Here is a 25,000-nt window from a genome sequence, read left to right as displayed (position 1 = left end):
TTATTTTATTTACTATTTATTAATATTATTTATTATTTATTTATTAATATAATGATAACTTTATTTAATATCAATAACTTTAACTACAACAACACTGGTAGCCTCGGAGCCAGACCGCTTTTGCACGGGACTCCTCACATGCAAAAGCGGTCTGGCTCCGAGACTACAATACTGGCAACACACTGCTACAAAAAATTGTGACTAAAGCAACAACAATATGTCAAGTAAAAAAACAAGATAAAGACTTAGTGAGTGAGCTCGGGACGGATTAATTTGAACAATTACTTCTTAAAACTAATTATTTAATTAAAATTAATTATTTAATAAAAATTAATTAATTAATTAATTAAATTAATTACTAAACTAATCCATTAATTGAACTAAATAAATCAATTTAATAAAATTAATTACTTATATTAATTATTTATTTAATTAATTAATTAATTAGTGCACACCTATAAAACCGGCAAACAGTTCTGGTGCTGAGCTACCCATTGCCATAAAGGTCGCTCCTGCCACGTCTTGGGTCAAGTCTAGTCTCTAGAATTCAACAAAACAATAGACAATAGTAATTAGAAAGACCGTCATCAATGGCCAGAATGAAAATCTGGACTAACAGCAGACAGTCGTTGCAGTGATGCAATAAAGTAGTCATTCACAACGAGAGCAATGGCAGCAAAGAGATAGAACGTCTGAAGGCACACAAACAAAGGATTAACTTGGGCAACTTTAAATAATTAAAATAATTATTTAAATTAAATTATATTAAATTAATTATTTAAATTATATAATATTAAATTAATTATTAATTCATAATTAATTTTTAGTGTACAAATACATTAATTAATGAAAACTAACAGTAATTAAATTCTATAGAAAGTTGTTAGTTTAGCCACACTGTGTGTAATACCATTAATTAATATAATAAATTAATATCTAATGATTAAATAAAAAATTAAAACACAATGTTAACTAATAATTAACAATATGTAATTGCTATTATTGACAATGTCTAATAGCTAATTAACAAAATATCTAATAGTCACGTGCACTATACAATAAATAATAAAATAATAATACTTAACTAATATACTTAATTAATATTACCTAACTAACTACCAAAATTAATATTAACTAACTAATGAATTTTAAAATTTAATACTAATGAACAAATTTCTGTAATAATATATTTTTGTTATTAATTAATCAGTGAGAGTTGTACTTACTGCAATTAAATGAAGCAAGACAGCGCCATATTGTCTTTGTTCTTGAGTGAAGAAATCCGATGGAAATTCGTGGATTGCTACCAAACACAGACACACTGTCAGATCAACGTTTCTCCGCTTGCTCTACTCTTGTACATCAATAATTAATATAAAATAAATATATTATTTATAAATAATTAATATAAAATAAATATATTATTTATAAATAATTAATATAAAATAAATATATTATTTAGGAATAATTAATATAAAATATATATATTATTTATAAATATTTTTTAAATTGTTAATAATTACATTAATTATTATATGCTTAATTTAGTTAAATTAATTGATTAATTATTTTTTAAATATTTAATATTTTGACTGTATAATTATTAATTATCCTAGTTGTACGGTATCCGTAGGCGCCTCGCGTTCGTGAGTAACACGTCCAACAGAGTTTTCAGACCATCTACTGAGTCCTAGCTAGACAATACGTCTTTGTTGAAACCCTAGCTGTCATGGAAGTAAACATGCAAACTTCCTAGTAGTTTAGATTACGTATATAGGCCTGGTATAGATAGTCGTCGTTTTGCGATCGTGATCTAGACAATTGAAATGTACAGTCTAGGTATGCACTCAGTTCCGTTGTAACGACAGTGGTATGGTATTTACTGACATAGAAATTGATATCAGCAAACATTGACTATCAACAGTGCTAGATGCAGCACAGCGTAGTAAAGGATTGATCATACTGTAGTATGGGACGTGTGAATAGTTGACTGTAGGTGGCATTCAACTCCTGAAGGTGTTTCTTGGTTGTCAAGTAAACACTTCATGAAGCTTTTTCGTCGCCGTTTGCTCACTTAAACGAATCGTTCTTAGACTCATCTGTGGTCGGACACAGAAACGGTTTCTAAGGTAGGTCCTATCATGAAACGTGGTCGTGGGGAGAAGAAATTTGAGATTTGTGTGTACACACACTTATATATATATATATATATATATATATATATATATATATATATATATATACCAAGAGCTCGATGTAGAGCCATATAGGACCACGCCCCTTTCTGTTGTGCGACTTGGATTAGAAGCCTCGCTACGCTCGGCAATAATTTAACCTAGGTAGTGGTGATGGAAGCGCATCCGGGGCACACTGCGTCTTGGGCGAGGCTATGTAATTTTGCTGATCTCCATAGCACGCCATGCACTACTTCGAATATAGTTTGTGTATTTGAGAGTGCCAAAATTGAGGTATTGAGAAGTGAAACTAATTAGAAAGCCAAATTGAAAGAACGGTTTCAATTTGGTATTTTTAGAAAACAGGAAGTTTCTTTAATTTCTGTCCCGTATCCACAAGCTGATACTAATGGGGAGCAGTCAGAGCAATGAAACTCTAGAGTTTCTTGAAAAGGACGGATACTATTACTGGGCAGACTTCGAGAAGACTCCGTTTGCCGAAGGTGTCTCACGATATGCCTACAAAGGCACGTTTCACGGCCAAGGCCCCAGCCGTGGGGATCGTTGTGTAGTCAAAGTGTTCAAGCAAACGTACGCCAAACACATCACTGAATGGACAACAGACATTGCCGCGTCCAAGAGAGCACAAGAGCTAGCAGAACAGTGGAATGTGTACAAATCGACAACTCGACCGCCTCGCTTTAGAATCCCCGTTATCGCAAAGATGGATAAGTTGGCGACTTTCTACGCTCTTGGTTTCATTCCGATCTCACAGACAAGCGTGATAGGAGTCAACGAATACGTCGCGATTGAAGACTTTATCACCGGTGACTACGAAAAATTTAATAGCAACAGCGGATGGGTAAACCGCAATGGCCACTTGTTTGCGTCTGCTTTTTCACATTACACTTGGCACAAGACCAATGGCCGAGAGTTAGTCTGCGACCTGCAAGGAGTGAGAAAAGGCGACTCGTACGAGCTAACGGATCCGGCTGTACATTCACTGAATCGGCTGTACGGTATGACTGATCTGGGTCAATTGGGAATGGACGCGTTCTTCTACAGCCACCAGTGCAACGAGTTGTGCTACGGGCTTCCTTTACCGGCTGGGCATGTGCGGCATGCTGCTTGGTTTGGACAACGCAACACGTCCTACACGTTCGAACTTTGAATTAGTAAACGAATTTGCATATCCTACTGGAATTGACGGACGCTAGACATACACGTATAGATGGCATGTATGCAGTGCTGTTGTTTGTTCTAGATGTTTGTTTGCATTGGTAAATTGGCCCAGCAGTTTGGCCTCGATCGCGAACGCTTATAGCACCAGGGGCGTAGCGTGACCTCTAGAAATGGGAGATAAACTGTACGATATTACGGGCACGCCCACTTTTACGGACACGCCCATTTTATTGGCTTTTATATAATCAGTGGCAGATACATAGCCTCGCAAGCCAGGCTCTTCCGCGCAGTCGCTGAGCTAACCGCACGTGAATTACACGAGGAGGAGGAGCTTTTACCGGAATTGCTCCAGCGCACGAATTCAATTTCATTGTTATATATCTTGAGACAGTGGAGCATTCGTTACACCATTCATAGACTTGCCAACAATTAATTGGCTATTGATTAACGCTACATTATCACGGTCAGTTTTACCGCGGCCATTCTAGTGTCCTTTACAAACGACATACACACCGTTCGTTTTCAGACACAATCATTGGACAGGCCGGGTTCCTGGAATTACTTATTAATTTTAATATATTTTACTAACAACTTGATGTAATTCCTTCCATACCTGGTGGAGTGCAGCGAACACAAGCGCGAGAGTCGTCATCCAGCATGTATCCATCTTCCGTACAGTTGACAGGCACGTCTGTCTGATCTCCACCAGGAGGTGACGATGTCTCCTCCAGTAGGCGCCTTCTTCGTGTCAACCAGTGACCCTCAGCTGTGCTAACAATCCTTCCATCCCGACGGCCATCTAGCAGTAAGAACAACACAAAAAATTGATGTCTTCTAGTGCATCGAGTCTATTAGGAGAGAGTCGTGATTGTGTAGTCTGGATGGGGATGCGTGCCTACACAGGTGTGAAGTGTGACCTCAAGATGAACGACACGAGCCAGAGTATTCATGCACGGACTTGTAGTCATCGACCTTGTTCAAGCAAAGACGTAAAAAGACAGGATTAGGGTTACGGGTTAGGGTGAGGGTTAGACTCACAGAGTTAGAGTCAGGGTTAGGGTCTAGAGGATTAGAGTTAGGATTAGATTCAGAGTTATAGCCAGGGTTAGAGTCTAGTTTGGGTTAGACTCGAGTTAGAGTCAGGGTTAGGGTTAGATTCAGAGTTAGAGTCAGGGCTAGGGTCTAGAGGGTAAGGGCTAGCTAGGGTTAGACTCAGAGTTAAGACTCAGAGTTAAGAGTCAGGGCTAGGGTCTAGAGGGTAAGGGTTAGGGTTAGGGTTAGGGGAGTCAGGGTTAGGGTCTAGAGGGTTAGGGTTAGGTTAGACTCAGCGCTAAGAGTCAGGGTTAGGGTTAGTAGGAAGCAGTACAGGATGACATCAATCCGTTTGTATTATTCATTGCTATCATTGCCATTCAGAATGAATGACATCCATCACAAGATAAGAGTGTCACACTGTGACGCTTACCTTCCTTCAGAGAGTATCCGTGCGCTTGACAAGCAACTAGACAGAGAAAGAGACACACGTAATGCTGCTTCCTGTGCGTCTGACCCATTGCTGCATCATCAAATGCTCTCGCTCTGGCACGAGTTAACCAGTGTAGCCAACATGAGCAGAACATGTTGCATGACACTCACACATGAGGCGTCGGTAACACAAAGGCAACGCGTAACCAACAGCTACAAGTAGTGTGTGTATAGTCACAGTCACGAGTCATCCAACGCACAGAACACAAAGTCTCCAGTCTGCACAAACAACTAGCTGCTACACTTGTGTGCAAACTGAACTCTACATTACTGAGTGACGTCATACATCTGTAAGCTGCGTTTGTCGACATGATGGCTGTTAGTCAGTGTTGACACCAAAAGGTCGTCAAACGACACCAAGCATAATGTCTAATCACTACCCTCTCTGTGACATATTTCGCGCTCTACATGCAGACACTCTGGCATGTTCTGGTGTGTCTAGAGAACGATTTCTCAGACACGTTACGTTTGTGGTTTGTCGTCAGGACATCATCACGTCAACATCAGGCAACATAAGAAATAAAGCAATTAGTCAAGATTTTGGTGCTTGACACCCAGACGGGGTTGCCAGGAAATTGGTCGTTGGAGACAACTTAGATTGGTGTCTGTCATTGACTCATGCATTGAAACCTTGCCTACAAACTGAAACACAATTGGAAACACCAGTCTAAGCTGTAGCCAATTATGACCAATATCTGTATCCAGGGCTGACACTCTTCTATAAACCAATAAAGTCAATGGCATTTCAGTGTGCACTTTGCAACAGAATATTTCAGTTGTAGTTGACCGTTTGGAAGTTCTAGTATTTCGTAGTTGATTGTAGAAATAGTTTGAGTTAAACATCAATGTTAGACAATTCTCATGAAATTATCACCCTATGACTACAAATTTGACTTTTAGGTGTGTGTGTGTGTGTGTGTGTGTGTGTGTGTGTGTGTGTGTGTGTGTGTGTACGTGTGTGTGTGTGTGTGTGTGTGTGTGTGTGTGTGTGTGTACGTACGTGTACATGTGTGTGTGTGTGTGTGCACGTGTGTGTGTGTGTGTGTGTGTGTGTGCATGCACACATTCGCGTACGCGTTCGAATGCACTCACATGTGTTTATGCACCAAACTAAGCTGTAGAAGCACTGTACCTGTATATTAATTAATTAATTATTTAAAAAAATATTTATTTATTTACTTACTTCCTTAAGACTAGAGCATCAACAACTAACCCGTCCAGTAATACAACACATCAGAAATGAGTTACATGCTCCTAGCAACTGCCAATCACGACAAAGCAAACACAATTACGTCAAATCTGCCGTGAACAACATTTCCAACATTGATGAATTCTCGTAGAATTCAACAACTTCAAAAATATCACACAATTCGCATAAAACTGTTACTCCCACATATCAAGTAGATACAAGTTGTTAATATTAACTACTACTGACTCACAAGACAAAGAGCAAGATGGAAGCGTTGACCAACTGTTTGCTTCACGGTGCATGCAACTCATCGATAGTCTCGTTGTAATGCAATGCATCTCTGTGTCTACGCAAGATTCCTAGTGCTGCCTCTTCGACTGCCGTCGGTTTCACATTCAAATCCTCCAGTCCGGGAACACCAGCCTTTAGTTGATCACTCAGATGTTGCTAAGCAACCAAAATAGTAACAGATAGTAGAGCAACAGAATGGGGTATGAACTGACCCGAATTAGGATGTCACGTGTCAAATAGGGATCGAATGGACTGTTTTCAAAGGCAAAGGCAACTAAGCTGCAAGAATGGCAACACATTAAGATAGATTTGTGTGTGTGTGTGTGTGTGTGTGTGTGTGTGTGTGTGTGTGTGTGTGTGTGTGTCTGTGTGTGTGTCTGTGTGTGTGTGTCCATCCGTCTGTCTGTCTGTATGGCGTGTATGCGAGTGTGTGTGTCTGTCTGTCTGTCTGTCTATGTGTCTGTCTGTCTGTCTGTCAATCCATATATTTTCAAAGAACAACACTATGTCAGTCTGTGTGTCTGTCTCTGTGTGAGTGTGTCTGTCTGTCTGTCTATTTGTCTGTCTGTCTATTTGTTTGTCTGTCTGTATGGTGTGTATGCGAGTGTATGTCTGTCTGTCTGTCTGTCAATACATATATTTTTCAAAGAACAACACTATGTCAGTCTGTGTGTCTGTCTGTGTGTGAGTGTGTCTGTCTGTCTGTCTGTCTTATTGTCTGTCTGTCTATTTGTCTGTATGTCTGTCTGGTGTGTGTGTGTGTGGTGTGGTGTGTGTGTGTGTGTGTGTGTGTGTGTGTGTGTGTGTGTGAGAGAGAGAGAGAGAGAGAGAGAGAGAGAGCATGTATGTCTACCTGTCCATCCGTTTGCTTACTTGTACAGTGGTCTTGGTAAACTGTATGGCTTGAATGGACGTCGTAACACTTGATACAGATACTCAACCAAATCGAATAGAATGTATTCTTTCGGTCTGCATCCGTGCACAAACAAAAAATACAGCAAATGCTGATCAATGCCATCAATGCATCAGAAGACTTAATTAGCACATACCCTGCTAGCTCATACACCTGTCCTACTGTTTCATCATTATGAATGGCATTGAAAATGGCTGTAGCGACGTCAACCACCTACAAAAAGAGGCTATGTTCACAGTCAAGGAGATTACAAAGTATCTCTATCTAAGATGGTTTGAAACAAGAAAGCTAACAGACAGACAGACAGACAAATAGACAGACAGACAGACAGACAGACAGACAGATTTGTTTTATTGTCATCAAACGTCACTACTTACATCACTTGCTGCAGTACTAAAAGTTCTACTCTCCTACTGTTCTTCGTTTTAATTAATGAATAGAACTATGAATGGCTTTGTCCATCTCTAGCTTGTCTTGTCCATCCAAACAATTCAATGAAAGCCTAGATAGCTTTCTTAAAACAACTCTACTGTTACATTTCTGAATAATCACAGAAAATCTTCTTCTCCAATAGCTTCTAAACGCTGCTTCATTTTTCCTTCCCAGCATGTCTTTGGACTTCTTTGCAAGCTCATTTAAAAATTCCTCTGCTTTGGGTCCCCAACGACCAAAGTGTTCGAACACCAGAGGAGTAACAAAAGGCTTAGAACCATCTGGTAATGATTCTTTGCAATACTTTACTTCCTTCCTTGCCTCTCGTTTTGTTGCTGCATATCCACATGTCGTGGACGCTCCCTTGATGGTATCTTTGCTCCAGGGATGAGCCATAGCAACATCTATCTCTTTTGTTGTTCCTGAGTCTACGTCGTAAAATGTGATGTCTGGTCTATCTTCAGTGTGGATGTATCTGTGTCTTGGCTCAATCTGGTGGCATATGAGCAAATCGCTGAGACACTCGCTCCATCCAGAAACTAGGGTGTTGTGCGTCCAGACAGGACCTCCCCCATACTTACATGTAATCAAGTGATATCCTTCTCTGTCCAGCTCTGCTCCACACTCACATTTTACAAGGAGCTGACTGAATGGCAGACAGACACCCAACCTCAGACAAGACGCTAGACGAAATTCATTCTGCTTTAGTGCGTGCTTGTCTGAAGTGGGGACTGTTTCAAGCCATCCTCCCGCCCCTCGTCCTTGCAAGGATCTCATTCTTCCCGCGTCCTTTTCCTCAACTATTCTATTGGTAAATGTTGCTGCTTCCATGCAGGAAATGTCCGTTGATAAACGATGCTGTAGTTTCCTGGGGTTCTTGATCATCTCCTCTAGAGTGTGATATATAACTTCTTCTTCATCGTCCAAGTTTGACTTGGGAGGAAGATTAGACACTGCTTGATACAAGGTTGACCTTATGGTAGAGGAATCATTCTTAGGGCTGCTTTGATAGAGATTTTCTAAGTCTCGACACATTGATGGAAATCTGTTGGGGAGTTCTTTAAGTGAGTGTGCCCATGCTGCCAAAAATGCAGCAGGAGCTGTACCTCGAATTGACGTGAGCCCAAATCCACCGAATTTAATTTTCAGGGATGCTTGTTTCCACTTGGTGTCGTCCAACCGATCCAATCCTATGATGTCAGTGAAAGTCTTTCTGGTAAGGAGGTCATGGATACCCGCAGCTTCTGATACATCCCTGGGAGATACAGTCCTGGCAAGATGATTCATTTTTGGGACGTGGCAATGTCTGAGTAACAGAAGACTGCACTGAGGATCATCAAGATCTTTTAGCTTAGAGCAAAGTGAACTGCCATCCTGTGCTACCCTTGTACAACTTGATTGGATGTAACTAGGTGCGCCGCGTAACACTATACCTTCAACCGCGGAAAAGAGATGTCGGGCACTCCACAACGGACGCAACTCCGGACTTAGCTGATGTATTGTTGTTGGCCACCTGGTACGTAATATGTCTTGCAGCTTGACTAGCAGCGGGTCCTTTGAAGTTTCTTGGCGAATTCGTTCGCGCATGAAATCTGATACAGGCCATACAGAAGCGATTGACCAGACGTACTCTTCTACCATCTCCTCTAGTGTGACAGACAGATAAACAGACAGACAGATAGACAGACAGACAAACAGACAGACAAACTGATAGACAGACAGACAAACAGACAGACAAACTGATAGACAGACAGACAAACAGACAGACAGATAGACAGACAGACAGACAGACAGACAGACAGACAGATAGACAAACAGACAACAGACAGACAGACAAACAGACAACAGACAGACAGACAAACAGACAACAGGCAGACAAACAGACAGACAGAAAGAGACTCAAACAAACAGACAAACAGACAGACAGACAGACAAACAAACAGACAATCAAACAGACAAACAAATGCAGACAGACAGACAGACAAACAGACAAACAGAAAACAATAAAATCTTAATGCAAATCAAGGAATTAAGTCTATTGCTTGATCAAACGCTGGCACCATTTATTCACACATCACAAACTAAGCTGCAAGAAATGTATTTAAATTTGCTTACAAACACTGGTCGTTTCACTGTCTTCAATCCTCTGTCCAGAAATGGAACTCCAGCAAAAGGAAATGGTAGAATTTTTAGATCTAAACATTAGGTCAAAGTAGAAGTGGTGCAGTGGTGCAACATAATGTATGTTGTGTAGTTCAATGTTGCGTGACAGTGTGATGTACCTGTATGTGAATATGCATGTGTTCTGTGTGTGTCTATGTGTGTGTGTGTGTGTGTGTGTGTGTGTGTGTGTGTGTGTGTGTGTGTGTGTGTGTGTGTGTGTGTGTGGGTGTAGTTATCTCCGCAACTGACCTCAAGACCGACGTCGAAAGATGTGGAGGGCTTAACATTTGTCCACATTTGTGTGTGTGTGTGTGTGTGTGTGTGTGTGTGTGTGTGTGCACGCACGTGCACGCGCGCGCGCGTCTCACTAGCATAGTAGTTGAAAAATCTGTCTTCACGCCCATAAATCCAGGATGGTTGCATAATCGTAGCATCTGGAAACTCTTCAAGAACAGCCGCTTCTCCAGCCGCCTGTCACAAACATGTTGACTAGTAACCCCGTCAATTGCAATGAAAACAAAAACAAACACCAAACTGATATGTACATAAGCAAACCGACACACACAACAACAAACACACACACACACACACACACACACAACACACACACACACACACACACACACACACACACACACACACACACACACACACACACACATACACACACCATTTCATTACAGCAATCACTTCACAAACATCCACACTGCCTACACGAATGCATCTGCCATCCACCCCCGCTACCATTACATCCCCATAAAACACCAAATACAACTACATCACACAATCCATCTAACCTTAGCTCGCAGAAACGCCGACGGTGAGTCTCCACTCGCATTCAATGCCGACACATGAATGAACTGCTTAACACCAGCTTCACGACAAGCACGAGCGATTGTCCGTGCGCCTTCTCCCATCGCTTCGTCCATCTTAAAGTGCCTGAGAAAAACCAACAAAAATGATGTGATCGTATAGCAAAGATATGAACGCTTGTATGGTGAGTGACTCACCATGTGTTGAACTCACGACCAATCAGATTGACAACGATGCTCGAATAACGAACCATTTCTTTCACCGATTGCTCGTCTCTCAAACTGAAACGCTAAACCAAACAGCAAACAAATCGAAAAGCAGCGACTACACAACATACTGTAAACGACCTATTTCAGGCACCCCTTACAACAATTGAGGGGTTGAGAGCTAAAGTGGCGTAAGCGACACATTAGGCAGAATTGAGTTACGCCGCAGAGATGATACAAAGCAATGATATCTATCTAGTGCTAGATTGGCGTAAGCGACAGAAGCGTAGACGTGTCAGAAATCGGACACTCCGCTATAGCACTATGGAAGTAAGAGGTATCGCGAGGGCTGTAGCGGCGTATCTCCTAGCGCGCGTTACTTTAAGCAAATTGAGTGTACACTCTAAAATCAGATTTTGGTTTAGCTGTTCCAGTAGACTTTCACTGCACTAGAGTATATTCATTTCAAGTTGATTAGTTAGAAAGAAGTCTCTTTGATTTTATGTAAATCACAAACTTTGCATTCAATTCTCTTGAAACTAAGTGCCTGGTGCTTACGCCACTTTAGCTCTCAACCCCTCAATTATCAACACAGAACGTGACTTTACTAGAGCTCTAAAGCGCTGTCCACACTTGCACCTGGATCGTAATAAATCCAATCCACATCGTAAGGTGATTTCGATCGCAATCGTTTGAATTCAATTAGAAATAGTGGGCGTTACCTCCACGTACGCTACGCGTGTAGTTGAAACATCTAACCCTCCTCACTCGTCTTTGTTCTCGCTCACCTTACGTCGTTGTATCAATGCTTCCACAAGCAAAGAAGCCACACGTACACATTGGTCATCAGTCACGTGATAGCGAAAATGAGGTGGAGGTAGCGTTTTCAAAGTGCAGTGTGGACACTCATTATCCTGATCGGATCGCGATCCATTCTGGTCTAGTGTGGACAGGGCTGTAAACTAAGGCCACTCCAACAATTATGTTAGTTTCTGGTCACCACCCGCATGGTTTTCTCTTAGATCAAGAAAATTAATATTATTACGCATGCGCAGTACAATCACTTGACAGCAGTCAGATATCAATTAATTAAATCATACAATTTAATATATTTTATTAATTAAATTATTTAATTTAATGTATGTTATTTAATATATCTTACTAATTAAATTATTTTATTTAATGTATTTAATTTAATACATTTTATTAATTAAAATATTTTATTTAATGTATTTAATTTATTACATTTTATTAATTAAATTATTCTATTTTATTAATTAAATTATTTCATTTAATGCATTTAATTAAATATATTTTATTTAATGTATGGTACTAATTAAATTATTTGATTGTCTAACTCTCTCCACACTCACATGGAATTCTTTAAATTTTAATATTATATTCCCATAATCAATTAAGTTTAATTATTTATTTAATGTATTTCAAGTTATTTAGTTTAATGTATTTTATTAATTAAATCATACAATTTAATGTATTTTATTAATTGAATTATTTAATTTTAATTTTAACTTTTCCAGTATACACATACATACATATATATAATTTTCAATCACATAGATCATGCTTGTCTAACTCTCTCCACACTCACACGGAATTCTATCTGCCCCAAGTCTCCCATCAGTTTTAGATGGCGAGTGTCCAGCTCGTCTCCACGATACGGAAGCATCATTGACGTACCCATACGACCTACACAACAAGACAATTAATTATATGACGTCATCACTACCCAGCAACTGATAACTCCGCCCACCCAATCTGTTGACAACGTAACGACCGAGGAAGCCTGTGGATCCGAAGATGGTCACGTGATTTCCACTGAATGATGAACGTCCGCCACGACCCGTCTTGACAAGTGATGATAAATTGTTCTTGTGAAAAATACATGTGTGTGAAAGTCATACACGTTGAGGGTATTAGACTGTTGGCTGGTATATCAACAGTAACGGATGGATTATAGTAGGTGTGGACATGGTGAGTATTGTATGTCAAATGGTGTGTGTGTGTGTGTGTGTGTGTGTGTGTGTGTGTGTGTGTGTGTGTGTGTGTGTGTGTGTGTGTGTGTAATATACAAACACTGACTAGCACCCACACATACTACACAGTGACACCGCACACACACACACACACACACACACACACACACACACACACACACACACACACACACACACACACACACACACACACACACACACACTCATACACACACACACACACACACACACTCACACACACACACACACTCTCACACACACACACAAACACTCACACACACTCACACACACACACTCATACACACACACACACACTCACACACACACACACACTCACATACACACACTCATACACGCACACACACACACACACACACACACACACACACACACACTCACACACACACACTCTCTCTCACACACGCACACTCACACACAAACACACACTCACACACACACTCACACACTCTCACACACACACCCACACTCACACACACTCACTCACACACACACTCACACACACACACACACACTCACACACTCACTCACTCACACACACACACACACACACACACACACACACACACACACACACACACACACACACACACACAGCTTGCCTTTCCTATTCGTTTCTTATTTCTTAGCGCAACGACATCTACACGCTCACTTTTAATATTAGCGGTGAGATAACGCGACCACATCTCCAACGAGATCCAAAACGCAAGAGAGAAATCGTCTGTTGACGAGAAAGAGACAGTTTCCTTACCGACGCCATGTTATATAAATATCAATCAGCTAATACAAATTCCCGGATTGTTGAACTAAAACCCCGGATAATTAGTAAACGTTATGGTCTGTTGCAATGAGCAATAGTGAAGAGAATTTGCGAGAGCGACTGAGTAAGTTACGGAAGCGGATCGACGACGGCGAACTGGACCGAGAGACCGTCAGAGAGCGTCTGCAGCAACTACTTCCGGGCACGCCCACGCGCTCCATCAAATGTTACGGCAGCTGCTTGCTGCTAGTCATACTACTGATGTCGTTCGGTACTCTGATGTACTACAATAAAGCCACTCGTCAATTCATGAAACGTAACTTGGCCGCCTATTCCTATCCCGTTCTCAGACGAATTCGTCTCTTGCTCGTGCCATTCATTCGAGACGGACGCATGCAGTGGGAGTCTGTGTATGAGGCGGACTGTATGATAGACAACCCGTATTTTGACGCACAAGGCGAATGGCACGGCGATAACGGAAAAAAATTGGACGAGTTGAAATTAATGAGTATCCGGGGTGTTACCGAGGTAGACGACCTGTTTATTGAGGAGATTCGAGATCTACTACTTAATGGTCATCCGGTCGTCATTAGAGGAGTGTCTGGTGTTGTTCACGTGACTTATAGTAATATGAGAGATTTTATAAATTCGAACTGGGAGAATGTCAGTATTGAAATCTGCGAGTTTCAGAGAGGCAACAGAATTGGGAAGTCGGACGTCTTCGTGTCGGAGATTTTTTCAAGTGAGGAGGATCCGTGTGGTTCGGGTGACGACGTTGAGCAGCAGTGGTCGGTGTCGTGGAAGCATTGCTCGCAGGATGTGATTGGAGGGTTTATTCGTTTGCCGGAGATGTTGTTGTCGATGGGAGAGTTTTCTAAGAGGAATCAGATTTATTGTGGCTGCCCGTTCTCTGAACACGATTTTGTCGAAGAGGTGTGTGTTTGTGTGTATTTGTGGGTTTTGTGTTTGTTTGTGTGTGTTTGTGTTTATTTAAGCATGTTTGTTTGTGTTTGTTTGTTGTGTTTGTGTGTATTTGTGGGTTTTGTGTTTGTTTGTTTGTGTGTGTGTTTGTTTTTGTTTGTTTGTGTGTGTTTGTGTTTGTTTAAGCATGTTTGTGTTTGGGTTTTGTTTGTTTGTTTGTTTGTTTGTTTATGTGTTGTTTGTTTGTTTATGTGTTGTTTGTTTGTTTATGTGTTTGCTTGTTTGTTTATGTGTGTGTTTGTTTGTTTATGTGTATGTTTGTTTGTTTATGTGTGTGTTTGTTTGTGGGTTTTGTTTGTTTACGTGTTTGCTTGTTTATGTGTTTGTTTGTTTATATGTGTGTGTTTGTTTGTATGTTTGTTTGTTTGTGGGTTCTGTGCTTGTTTATGAGTGTGTTTGTTTGTTTATGTTTGTTTGTTTATGTGTGTTTGTTTGTGTATGTGTTTGTTTGCTTGTATATGCATTTGTCTGAGATTGTTTGTTTGTGTATTTGTTTTCACATGTGTGTTTGTTTATTTGTTTGTGTGTGTTTAATTTTTGTGTTTGTTTGTTTATGTGTGTTCATTTGTGTGTGTGTGTGTGTGTGTGTGTGTTAGCCACTGTTAATCTTTCGATTTGTGTTTCCACTGTACAGTCATCTGATGGCGAGCAACTTGTACTGCAATTGACTGGGGCAAAGCGATTTATTATACATAGTTATGGTAGCATGAAGTCTTTTGGAGTTACTCTGAAGGCTGGAGACATTTGTAAGCATTTGCACACATGCAATCACATGCACACACACACACACACACACACACACACGCACACACACACACACACACACACTTTGTTCTCACTTGTTTTCACAATATTTTAGTGATCTACGGAAAACAGTACTGGAACCATCAGGGCCTGCCACAAGGCGAAGGAATCTGCATGTCATATTCGACTTCATTCGAACTGTCTCACACCAGCCAATCATAATCTAAAAAATTTAGTTTGCTCCACATTTTGTACCATCACTGCATGAGCAGTGTGAAATATAATGCGTTTCTAATGGACCTATAAGATGTTGAGTGGTCATGTGCGCACTTTAGCCTCGCGTAGCCAGACCCTTTCCCGGAAGTGACGCGCGTGCAGGGGTCCGGCTACGCGAGGCTATGCATACTTGAGTGCATCTGTACATCACCATCGGAGAATGAAATCTCAGTTGTCAATGTGCACTTGTCATACATACCTACACGTACTCTGTATGTATTCATACATACTGTATGTGGACAACGACTGCAATTGATTGTAATAATTTTGTTTGCATTTGTTGTCTCTTACTTAGTGCTGTTGATATACGGTATTTTACAGAAGGGACGTCTGTTGGGATTGGGTGACTTGACTGACATCAAAGTCGATTGTTTTGTTTTGCTTCTTCTGCCAACTCGTTGATGTCTTGTATCATTTTGTCAATGTCTAGTTCAGTCTCCGCCATGAGCTTTCTAATCCTTTCTGTAAAGGATGGCATTTATATGATTAGACTTAGACAGACAGGCAGACAGATACATAGACAGACAGACAAGTAGGCAAAAAACGGATAAACAGGCAGACAGACTGACAGACAGACAGACAGACAGACAGACAGGTGGACAAACGGACAAACAGGCAGTCAGACACATAGACAGACAGACGGGTGGACAAACGGACAAACAGGCAGACAGACAGAATAATTGGATGTACAATGTAGTGTACACTAGTTAGTTAATTATATACAGTTTAGTTGTAGTTCATGATTAATTACGCGACTCTGTGTTTGATGTAAATGGCATAGGTGGTTTTAGTCTTTTGTTTTGAGGCAGAGACAAGGATTAGTGTGTATTTAGTGTTTCTAGTTGTGCTTAAAATGTATTAGAATAGAAGACAGGCAGACAAATAGACAGACAAACAAGACAGATAGACAGACAGACAAATAACAGGTAGACAGACAAACAAACAGACAGACAAACAGACAAATAACAGACAGACAGGCGGGCAAACAGGCAGGCAGACAGACAGACAGACAGGTGGGCAACCAGACAAAGAGGACAGACAGGCAGATAGACAGAGTCACCACACTGACACACACACACACACACACACACACACACACACACACACACACACACACACACACACATACGATAAAACTAACTGTGGTTGGTCTTAACGTTGCTCATTCGACTTCCAGTTGTGACATGAGGCACATTACTAGGACGACAAGAGACGACAGGCACTTTAACTTTCTCTTCTCCCTTCTGTTTCAGATCATCAATCATGTCAATTAGCTCATCAATATCAACTTGCTCCCTCTCTCTCCTTTCCCTTGCATTCACACGATCGTGTTCATTATCACAGTTGATAGGCTTGTCACAGTCTAATTCATTGCTCCTTCTCATTTTCCTCTGCTCAGTTATACTGTCTCTTGATACTTGATCTGGTCTGCCTTGTATGGTCGTCTTGCTTGAACGGCTTTCGTCTTTTGGTGTTTCATTTTGTTCTGATTGAGTTGCATGCTTTACTGATGAGGGTTGTGGCAGGACAAGGTCTTCTTTTCTTGATTCAATAGACTCTTTGCTGCTGTTTGCTACGATATTGTAGTTGGCCTGTATGGCAATGACATTATGAGCTAATTGTTGTAGTTGTCTTTTTGCGTGTCCGTGTGTGTGTGTGTGTGTGTGTGTGTGTGTGTGTGTGTGTGTGTGTGTGTGTGTGTCCATGTGTGTGAGTGTGTGTGTGTGTGTGTGTGTGTGTGAGTGTGTGTGTGTGTGTGTGTGTGTGTGTGTGTGTGTGTGTGTGTGTGTGTGTGTGTGTGTGTGGAAAGCATCTAAAACAATTTGGAGCCTTAGTTACGTAAAGCTCTGTTTGAGGATAAAAATCTGACTATATTGACAAAATGCAAAGTATATGATGCTTGTGTGCTCTCTACACTATTCTGTGGCTCTGAATTGTGGACTCCTTTGAAGAAACATCTTCAGAAATTGAACTCTTTTCATAATAGATGTCTTTGGTCATGTCTTGGAATCTCTATCACAACACAGTGGAAAAATCATATCTCATATGAAACAATAAGACAAAGATGGGGAGATCCTGACACTATAAACATCAAACTTATAAGATGACGTATGCAATGGTTAGGGCATTTGGCTCAAATGCCCAACCATTGAATTCCCAAGATGTGCTTCTTTGGCTGGTTATCAGAAAACGTCCACAAAGTGGCCCTAAGAAACGCTGGAAAGACATAATTAGGAAAGATCTTAATGATCTGAAGATTCCAGAAAGCTGTTGGTACATGTATGACTTAGCAAATAAATCAAGATCTGCCTGGAAAGACCATTACCATGCCTGTCTGGAGACGTCTAGTCCAGTGTCATCTGGCAATGTTGATTTACAAACTGTTGTCTGCCCTGAATGCCACAGAGGTTACAGACGCATTAGTGACTTGAAGAGACACAAATGCATTGGTGAAAGAGTAAAACCTATACATGAGCAAAAAGGAGCCATTGAATGTCAGACATGTACGAAGTATTTTCGAAGCAAAGGAGGCTATATGCATTACACAAATGCATCAATATTCAGGGGAAACCTTTTTATGACTTTGTCTTTGTCCTCACTGAAGGGGTAACATGTCCGTTTAGACAGAAGCAATACAGGAAGAGGAGGAGGAGGTGTGTGTGTCCGCCTGTCCGCCTGTCCATGTGTGTGTATGTGTGTGTGTGTGTGTGTGTGTGTGTGTGTGTGTGTGTGTGTGTGTGTGTGTGTGTGTGTGTGTGTGTGTGTGTGTGTGTGTGTGTGTGTGTGTGTGTATCCATGTGTGTGTGTGTGTGTGTGTGTGTGTGTGTGCACATGTCCCACCTTTTTCGAGTCATAAGCCGATTTGTTCTTTCTCACCCGCTTCTTCCGTTTAAACCCCAAATCACAACATCCAGCATTTCCACTCACACGCTTGCTCCCTAACGACACCCCCTCTTTCCTCTCTTCGAGAACACTTGTCCTGCTATTCGTATAACTACCATTCCACATCACAACTAAACACGTCAATCAGCCACAAAATCATTAACCAAACAGCTTCAAGTCTCATACCAATCACGATGACTTTCAAGCTGCTGTTGACATGCCAACGTATATGACATCATAATATCATACCAATAATGACACAATATCATATCAATAATGAAGTCATAGTACCATACCAATGACGTCATATCATACCAATAACTCACAATAACACATCAATGCACACAACACCCAATTCAATTAGCTGAGACATCCCGGCTTGTTCTGTTTTTCTAACTTTTTTTTTATATCACTTAACGTTTCTGTTTCACAACAATGTGTGTACGTACAAGTTCAAAAATACGAAAATAAGTGTGGCATTCAAAGTGCTGCACAACTACGATACACTTTTATAAGAAACTTCATACTCATTGACGCTAATTACAGTCATGTACATACATCCTTACAGATTCTTTTTGACAACAATGAACACGTTTACAGAATGTCTAAGAAATGATCCAGCTCATCACTTTCTTCTTCCATCTTTGCCAAGTCGGCTAGCAAAGTCACCTAGTGACATAGTAGAGAGTTGAAATAATTGTGTGTAATATTTGTTGGTGGTGAAATTGTAGGTTTCCCTGACATGCAGACTTAGAGTCACTTTCGTTGTCTAGAGACCTTAGTTGTCTGTCACATGACCTTGGATGTCTGTCACATGACCTTGGTTGTCTGTCACATGACCTTGGATGTCTGTCACATGACCTTAGTTGTCTGTCACATGACATTAGTTGTCTGTCACATGACTTTGGTCGTCTGTCACATGATCTTGGTTTTCTGTCACATGACCTTAGCTGTCTGTCACATGACTTTGATTGTCTGTCATATGACACTGGCCTTGGTCGTCTGTCACGTGACATTAGTTGTCTGTCACATGACATTAGTTGTCTGTCACATGACTTGGTTTCTGTGTCACGACTTTGGTAGTCTGTCACATGATCTTGGTTTTCTGTCACATGACCTTGGTTGTCTGTCACATGACTTTGATTGTCTGTCACATGACATTGGCCTTGGTCGTCTGTCACATGACATTAGTTGTCTGTCACATGACTTTGGTCGTCTGTCACATGATCTTGGTTTTCTGTCATATGACTTTGATTGTCTGTCACATGGCATTGGCCTTGGTCGTCTGTCACATGACTTTGGTTTTTGTGTCACATGACTTCGGTTGTCTGTCACATGACTTTGATTGTCTGTCACATGGCATTGGCCTTGTCGTCTGTCACATGACCTTACAGCAATTGATGCTGATCCTGATGTCTGCATGAGTGCATGCACCACACCCAAATGTAACTGATAATTGCATACCACAAGCAGTGATTTTCCTAACCCCCTTCAAACATGCGTCCTCATCTTGCGCATATTTGGCCCCGCCCCTAAAAAGGCATGGCCTAAGTCGGTAATGTGGTACAGTAGTAAACGTTTTCGATGGTGAATGTAATTGTAATGTATGTATATCAACCAAACTTGTAGACAGGTTTCATTATTAAACCAAAATTCAAACTAATAATAACACTTTGTGACTATGCTCATAATGTTATATCATAGTCATACAAATTACGCCTAGATGCTGTCCAAGTATTATAGGCAAATACTTTCTACTATAGACTAGTCTATATCAAACAAACATGTGGGCATGTTTTACTAGTTTAATATAATTATTAACCAAACTTGTGCAAACAAACTTCTAGTAACAGTCTGTAATTATGTTTCATGTTATGTGGCAGTGAGTGCCTATAACACTTTGTGCCCAAGGTGCTGTCCAAGTAACCTTCTAGCTTTGTGCTCTTTCCACTTGCAAAATGCACGCTCAAAATTAAACTGATACATAGGTGGTCCTTCTAGTAAAATGCGCATCAAGCAGTCAATTTCTCTTCAGACAAACGGTTCCATAGTTTTGTCATAATAGGATTGCTGACAAGAGAATCCTCTTTCACAGCCAGCATTTGTTACTGTTATGACAAGTACATCTGTCAACAGTTACTGGAGCAAGCACTAGACGCAAAGTCAGAGTTTAGTAACCTACACGCTACCCCATAAGGAAGTGATCATGAGTTATGAGATAGAGGTCACACCAGGTGTGCTCATTAGAGCTTGTACATATTACATCATTTAACCTAAATAGTTCCAGTTGCTTTCTGTACGTCTTACAAGATAATTGTATAATGATCATAGCTCCAACTTTTGTATCTGAATCCTCTGTCCTTTGTAGGAAGGGCTTAGTTAACCTAATAAACGAAAATGCCAGGCTCTGCTATACCAAGATCATCGGGAAGGTCCAAAGGCAGCAGAAATATTGCAGATTTCAAAGTTCAACCCTAGAGGGAATAGTCTAAACTTGCTGGTGTAATGGGTTTTAGGAGACAAGAATGCACTTAATAGGATGCATCCCCCTGTCTGAAATCTGCATCCCAACCTCCTCAAATGCGTCCCAGGACGCATCAAATGTATTGTAGGAAAATCACTGCACAAGTCAATCACCAAGTCACTGACCCAGTGAGTGTCACGTAACTATTAAGGCTGTGTCTATCTGTCCTTACACTAATTGTTACCCCTTTTCATCTGTCATGTGACCCCATCTCTCGTGCTGTGTATATGTACTACTGTAAGGTATGATGCAAACTGCTTACCTTTCCTATCTGCCGTGCTTTCTTTTCCTGAAAAACTGGCAACTGGCTGACCGCTTGACAATGTCTGTACAGTTCCAATACACTACTTGACGTTGCAGATGCAAACGGTGTCGCAATCTACACAACGAGAACACATAATACAAATAATTTAATTAATCTATATTTAGCAACATACAATTATATTAATAAATTAGTAATAATATAATAATATACATGTATATATGGATGTTCTCAGACTGATAGACACAAGAACGACACTACTCACTAGCACAACACCTGGCATCGCCGTTTCTCACCTTCACCAGCAGCTTCTATCAGAATATGGCAATTCAATTCGAGGATGGTATTAGAAAGACTGTCAGCATCTAACGAATCGTCTGTAACTGGCTTTTTTTGCAGTTAGTGTGACTGGATGACTGGCTAATCTACGTGTAGTAGATAGTTTAGATTTTACTTATTTATTTGTTTGTTTACTTTTTATTTCTTTGCTTATTTATTATTTTTTATTTATTTATTTGTTTATTTATTATTATTTATTTATTAATATATTAATTAATTAATTAAGCTATTTGTTTATTTATTTGTTTGTTTATTTATTTGTTTGTTTATTTATTAATTTATTTATCTATTTGTTTGTTTATTTATTAATTAATTAATTTATTATTTGTTCATTTATTTATTAATTTATTTATTTATTTGTTTATTTAATTTATTTATTATTTGTTTATTTATTAATTAATTAATTTATTTAATAAATTAATTTATCTATTTATTTATTTATTTGTTTATTTATTTATTTATTGTTATTTATTTTTTATTTATTTATTATTTATTTATTGTTATTTATTTATTTTGTTTATTTATTTTGACTATTTATTTATTTATTTATTGTTATTTATTTATTTTGTCTATTTATTTATTTATTTAATTATTTCTTATTTATTTTGTTTGTTTATTTATTTATTTATTTTTATTTATTTATTTACTTTATTGTTTTTTATTTTATTTTTTTATTTATTTAGTTATTTTTTTATTTATTTTTTATTTATAGTTTTTTATTTTTTATTTATTATTTTATGTATTTGTTTATTTATTTATTTATTCATCATTATTTATTATTTTTTATTTATTTATTTTATTTATAATTTTTTATTTATTATTTTATGTATTTGTTTATTTATTTATTTATTCATCATTATTTATTATTTTTATTTATTTATTTTATTTATTTATTATAAATATTTATCTATTTTATTTATGTATCTATTTATAACACATGCAATACAAACTGAATCAAGGGGTCCCCTCATAAGGGGTCGACTCAGTTTGAAGCAGAGGGAGAGTGAGACTTGACAAAAGAAATGGAAACAAAAAGCTAGAAGAAGAGAAGTCCGTTTCTTAGTTCCAGCACGTTAGTTTGATATAATTATTGCCACACATTGTTACGTGACTAAATTAAGACAGAATACCCTGCCTTGACTAACACAATGCTAAACAAAATTTAGCTGTGTTACTGTGCGTTCTACATGCATGCTGTGCATTACTTGTGCTAGATGAACGACAACGAAGTCGTCAGCCGATGTTGTCATGGGAGTTGACTGGGTTGTGTTAGGTTCATCCACTGAAGGTTGTCTGGACAGCTGATGATGAAACAGCATGTGGGACTGAATGCATGAGTTGAAAAGTTTATTGGATTGTATGCATACGTGGTGGTCGATGGTGTCGTTGTTTGTACTCGTTTCTTGTAGTTGAGCTGCATGAGTGAGCAATGCACTGAATGGGATGTCCTCATATTGACTTGAATTCTAAACACATCAAATGTGGGTTACACATGCACATATCCTCACACACACATGCACACACACACACACACAGACACAGACACAGACACACACACACACACACACACACACACACACACACACACACACACACACACACACACACACTGACACACACACACACACACACACACAGTGACACATGCACACACACAGTGACACACACACGCACGCACACACACACACACACACACACACACACACACACACACACACACACACACACACAGTGACACACACATGTGCGCGTGCACACACACACAGTGACACACACACGTGCACGTGCACACGTGCACACACACATCCTTACACACACACACACACACACACACACACACACACACACACACACACACACACACACACACACACACACAAATACAAATTTCCAACTCGATTTTCAAACTTACAGAATCTTGCCGTACAACATTTCTAAACAACCAACCACCAACTCATCAACAACCCCAATTTCCACCCCAATTCTTCATTTCTTTACCCTGATGTTGCTTGCCATGGCTGCAGCAGCTTTCCCAGCGACACTCTGTGTCTCCCACCATCAACCTTGTCTTCTCCAACTGGCTGTCTAACATGACGTTCTGGTCCTGTATTTCTCCAAACTTCGGGGTCGTGTTGAGGCAGTGCAGGTGATTCTGGTACAGATGTTGTAGGGTTGTGTGTAGCATTAGACCTTACAGAACTAGAAGAAACAAATAGAATGTAAAATAATTTTGTTTAGTGCTTCACATGCAGTAAGATTACATAGGCACAAAATTCAAAGTGCATGTGTGTGTGTGTCCCCGTGCCCGTCCATATGTGATGCATGTGTCAGTTCGTGTGTGTGTGTGTGTGTGTGTGTGTGTGTGTGTGTGTGTGTGTGTGGTTGTGTGCACGCACACGCACATCCCTACACACACAAACCTCACCTGCTCGACAACACCATACTCGTTCTGTAGTCAATCACCACCGAAAGAGATCCAATAACACTTGAAACAGCTCCCAAAGACAAACTACGATATCCTAACACAACAGACGCTACAATATCCATTACTTCCACCAGTCAACACAACCACAGTCAAGGCACGAAGTCACACTGATCCAATTGCTTACAAAATTTTACTCCCAAATTTTAGTTAATTAATATCAACTATTAAATACTACAGAATGTTGACAAACCTTCTCCCAATGATGCTCTCCCTGATGTCTCAGAGTGCAACCTACAAGATTGATTTTTGATATCTACGAGATTACTGTAATGATTGATATCAACCTATATGCTAATGTCATTCCATCCATCTGTTTCCTTGCCATTCTGTATGCAGGCAATGTCCGAGACACGGACAGAATGGATCTGAGCAGCAGCCCCAATCGACTGTACACAACCGACGGATGGCCAACGTTGCGCTCGGATCTAGGCAATAATCATTAGTGTGTGATACGACAAGTTACATACAATAACACTATATATATGTACACTAAACAATGTCACACACTACAACATAAAAGTAAGAATTTGAAATTGAAGCAATTTAAATTTAATAAATTATTTTAAAAATTAAAAATTAATTAACTAAATTTAGGAATTATTTTAAAAATACATAATAAAAAACAAAAACTATACATTGAAAATTTAAAGTTTAAAACGTTAACAAGAAAAAATTATTTTAAAAAATTTAAATTATAAAAAATATAAAATATATACATTGATACAAAAAATGCATTAAAAATTTGAATTTTAAAAAGGTAACTAAAGAAAATTTATTTTAAAAAATTAAAATTTAGAAATATACATTGAAAATTTGAATTTTAAAA

At 39.4% G+C, this 25,000-nt stretch overlaps 6 protein-coding genes across 7 annotated transcripts in view; 2 read left to right on the top strand and 4 right to left on the bottom strand.

Annotated features, from left to right (window-relative positions):
• LOC134188566 (sodium/potassium/calcium exchanger 4-like) overlaps window positions 1-4,932 on the bottom strand; it is a 14,388-nt gene extending 9,456 nt beyond the window's left edge. The window contains exons 1-5 of the mRNA XM_062656732.1: window positions 4,822-4,932; window positions 3,970-4,155; window positions 1,227-1,303; window positions 618-692; window positions 456-540 (exon numbers count right to left, since the gene is read on the bottom strand). Coding sequence (XP_062512716.1) covers window positions 456-540; window positions 618-692; window positions 1,227-1,303; window positions 3,970-4,155; window positions 4,822-4,909 — 511 coding nt within the window. The 5' untranslated portion in view covers window positions 4,910-4,932. The remainder of the gene's footprint in view (window positions 1-455; window positions 541-617; window positions 693-1,226; window positions 1,304-3,969; window positions 4,156-4,821) is intronic.
• Window positions 2,584-3,523, top strand: LOC134189131 (myosin heavy chain kinase B-like). The gene has a single exon (XM_062657368.1). It carries the CDS (start codon window positions 2,584-2,586, stop codon window positions 3,343-3,345), a length of 762 nt encoding a protein of 253 aa, XP_062513352.1. The 3' UTR covers window positions 3,346-3,523.
• A 1,241-nt stretch (window positions 4,933-6,173) lies between the features above and the next one.
• LOC134189069 (NADH dehydrogenase [ubiquinone] 1 alpha subcomplex subunit 9, mitochondrial-like) lies at window positions 6,174-13,699 on the bottom strand. Its single transcript, XM_062657300.1, has 11 exons — window positions 13,573-13,699; window positions 12,659-12,776; window positions 12,497-12,594; window positions 10,879-10,970; window positions 10,666-10,807; window positions 10,237-10,339; window positions 9,821-9,900; window positions 7,410-7,486; window positions 7,234-7,329; window positions 6,573-6,639; window positions 6,174-6,516 (listed from the first exon to the last, which is right to left on the bottom strand). The coding sequence occupies exons 1-11, from the start codon at window positions 13,678-13,680 to the stop codon at window positions 6,361-6,363; spliced, it is 1,137 nt and encodes a 378-aa protein (XP_062513284.1). The 5' UTR covers window positions 13,681-13,699; the 3' UTR covers window positions 6,174-6,360.
• On the bottom strand, window positions 7,575-8,742 carry LOC134189072 (uncharacterized). The gene has a single exon (XM_062657301.1). The coding sequence runs from the start codon at window positions 8,738-8,740 to the stop codon at window positions 7,703-7,705; it is 1,038 nt and encodes a 345-aa protein (XP_062513285.1). The 5' UTR covers window positions 8,741-8,742; the 3' UTR covers window positions 7,575-7,702.
• A 39-nt stretch (window positions 13,700-13,738) lies between the features above and the next one.
• On the top strand, window positions 13,739-15,746 carry LOC134188474 (uncharacterized). The gene is made up of 3 exons (XM_062656638.1): window positions 13,739-14,613; window positions 15,296-15,407; window positions 15,521-15,746. The coding sequence occupies exons 1-3, from the start codon at window positions 13,768-13,770 to the stop codon at window positions 15,625-15,627; spliced, it is 1,065 nt and encodes a 354-aa protein (XP_062512622.1). The 5' UTR covers window positions 13,739-13,767; the 3' UTR covers window positions 15,628-15,746.
• Window positions 15,747-15,838: 92 nt separating this feature from the next.
• The window catches only part of LOC134188473 (autophagy-related protein 13-like), a 12,251-nt gene continuing 3,089 nt past the window's right edge, over window positions 15,839-25,000 (bottom strand). The window contains exons 5-15 of one of the 2 annotated variants that reach the window (XM_062656637.1): window positions 24,459-24,599; window positions 24,365-24,405; window positions 24,115-24,208; window positions 23,688-23,888; window positions 23,602-23,623; window positions 23,057-23,155; window positions 22,895-22,990; window positions 21,351-21,467; window positions 18,523-19,233; window positions 16,823-17,273; window positions 15,839-16,143 (exon numbers count right to left, since the gene is read on the bottom strand). In XM_062656637.1, coding sequence (XP_062512621.1) covers window positions 19,159-19,233; window positions 21,351-21,467; window positions 22,895-22,990; window positions 23,057-23,155; window positions 23,602-23,623; window positions 23,688-23,888; window positions 24,115-24,208; window positions 24,365-24,405; window positions 24,459-24,599 — 886 coding nt within the window. In that variant the 3' untranslated portion in view covers window positions 15,839-16,143; window positions 16,823-17,273; window positions 18,523-19,158. Of the gene's footprint in view, window positions 16,144-16,822; window positions 17,274-18,522; window positions 19,234-21,350; window positions 21,468-22,894; window positions 23,156-23,601; window positions 23,624-23,687; window positions 23,889-24,114; window positions 24,209-24,364; window positions 24,406-24,458; window positions 24,600-25,000 lie in introns of both variants that reach the window. The other variant, XM_062656636.1, reaches the window with a different exon arrangement.

This window comes from Corticium candelabrum, chromosome 13 (assembly GCF_963422355.1).
Source record: "Corticium candelabrum chromosome 13, ooCorCand1.1, whole genome shotgun sequence".
In the NCBI taxonomy this organism is placed as follows: Eukaryota; Metazoa; Porifera; class Homoscleromorpha; order Homosclerophorida; family Plakinidae; genus Corticium; species Corticium candelabrum.
Note: the sequence above shows the minus strand (reverse complement) of the source record. Positions and strands in the feature narration are given on the sequence as shown.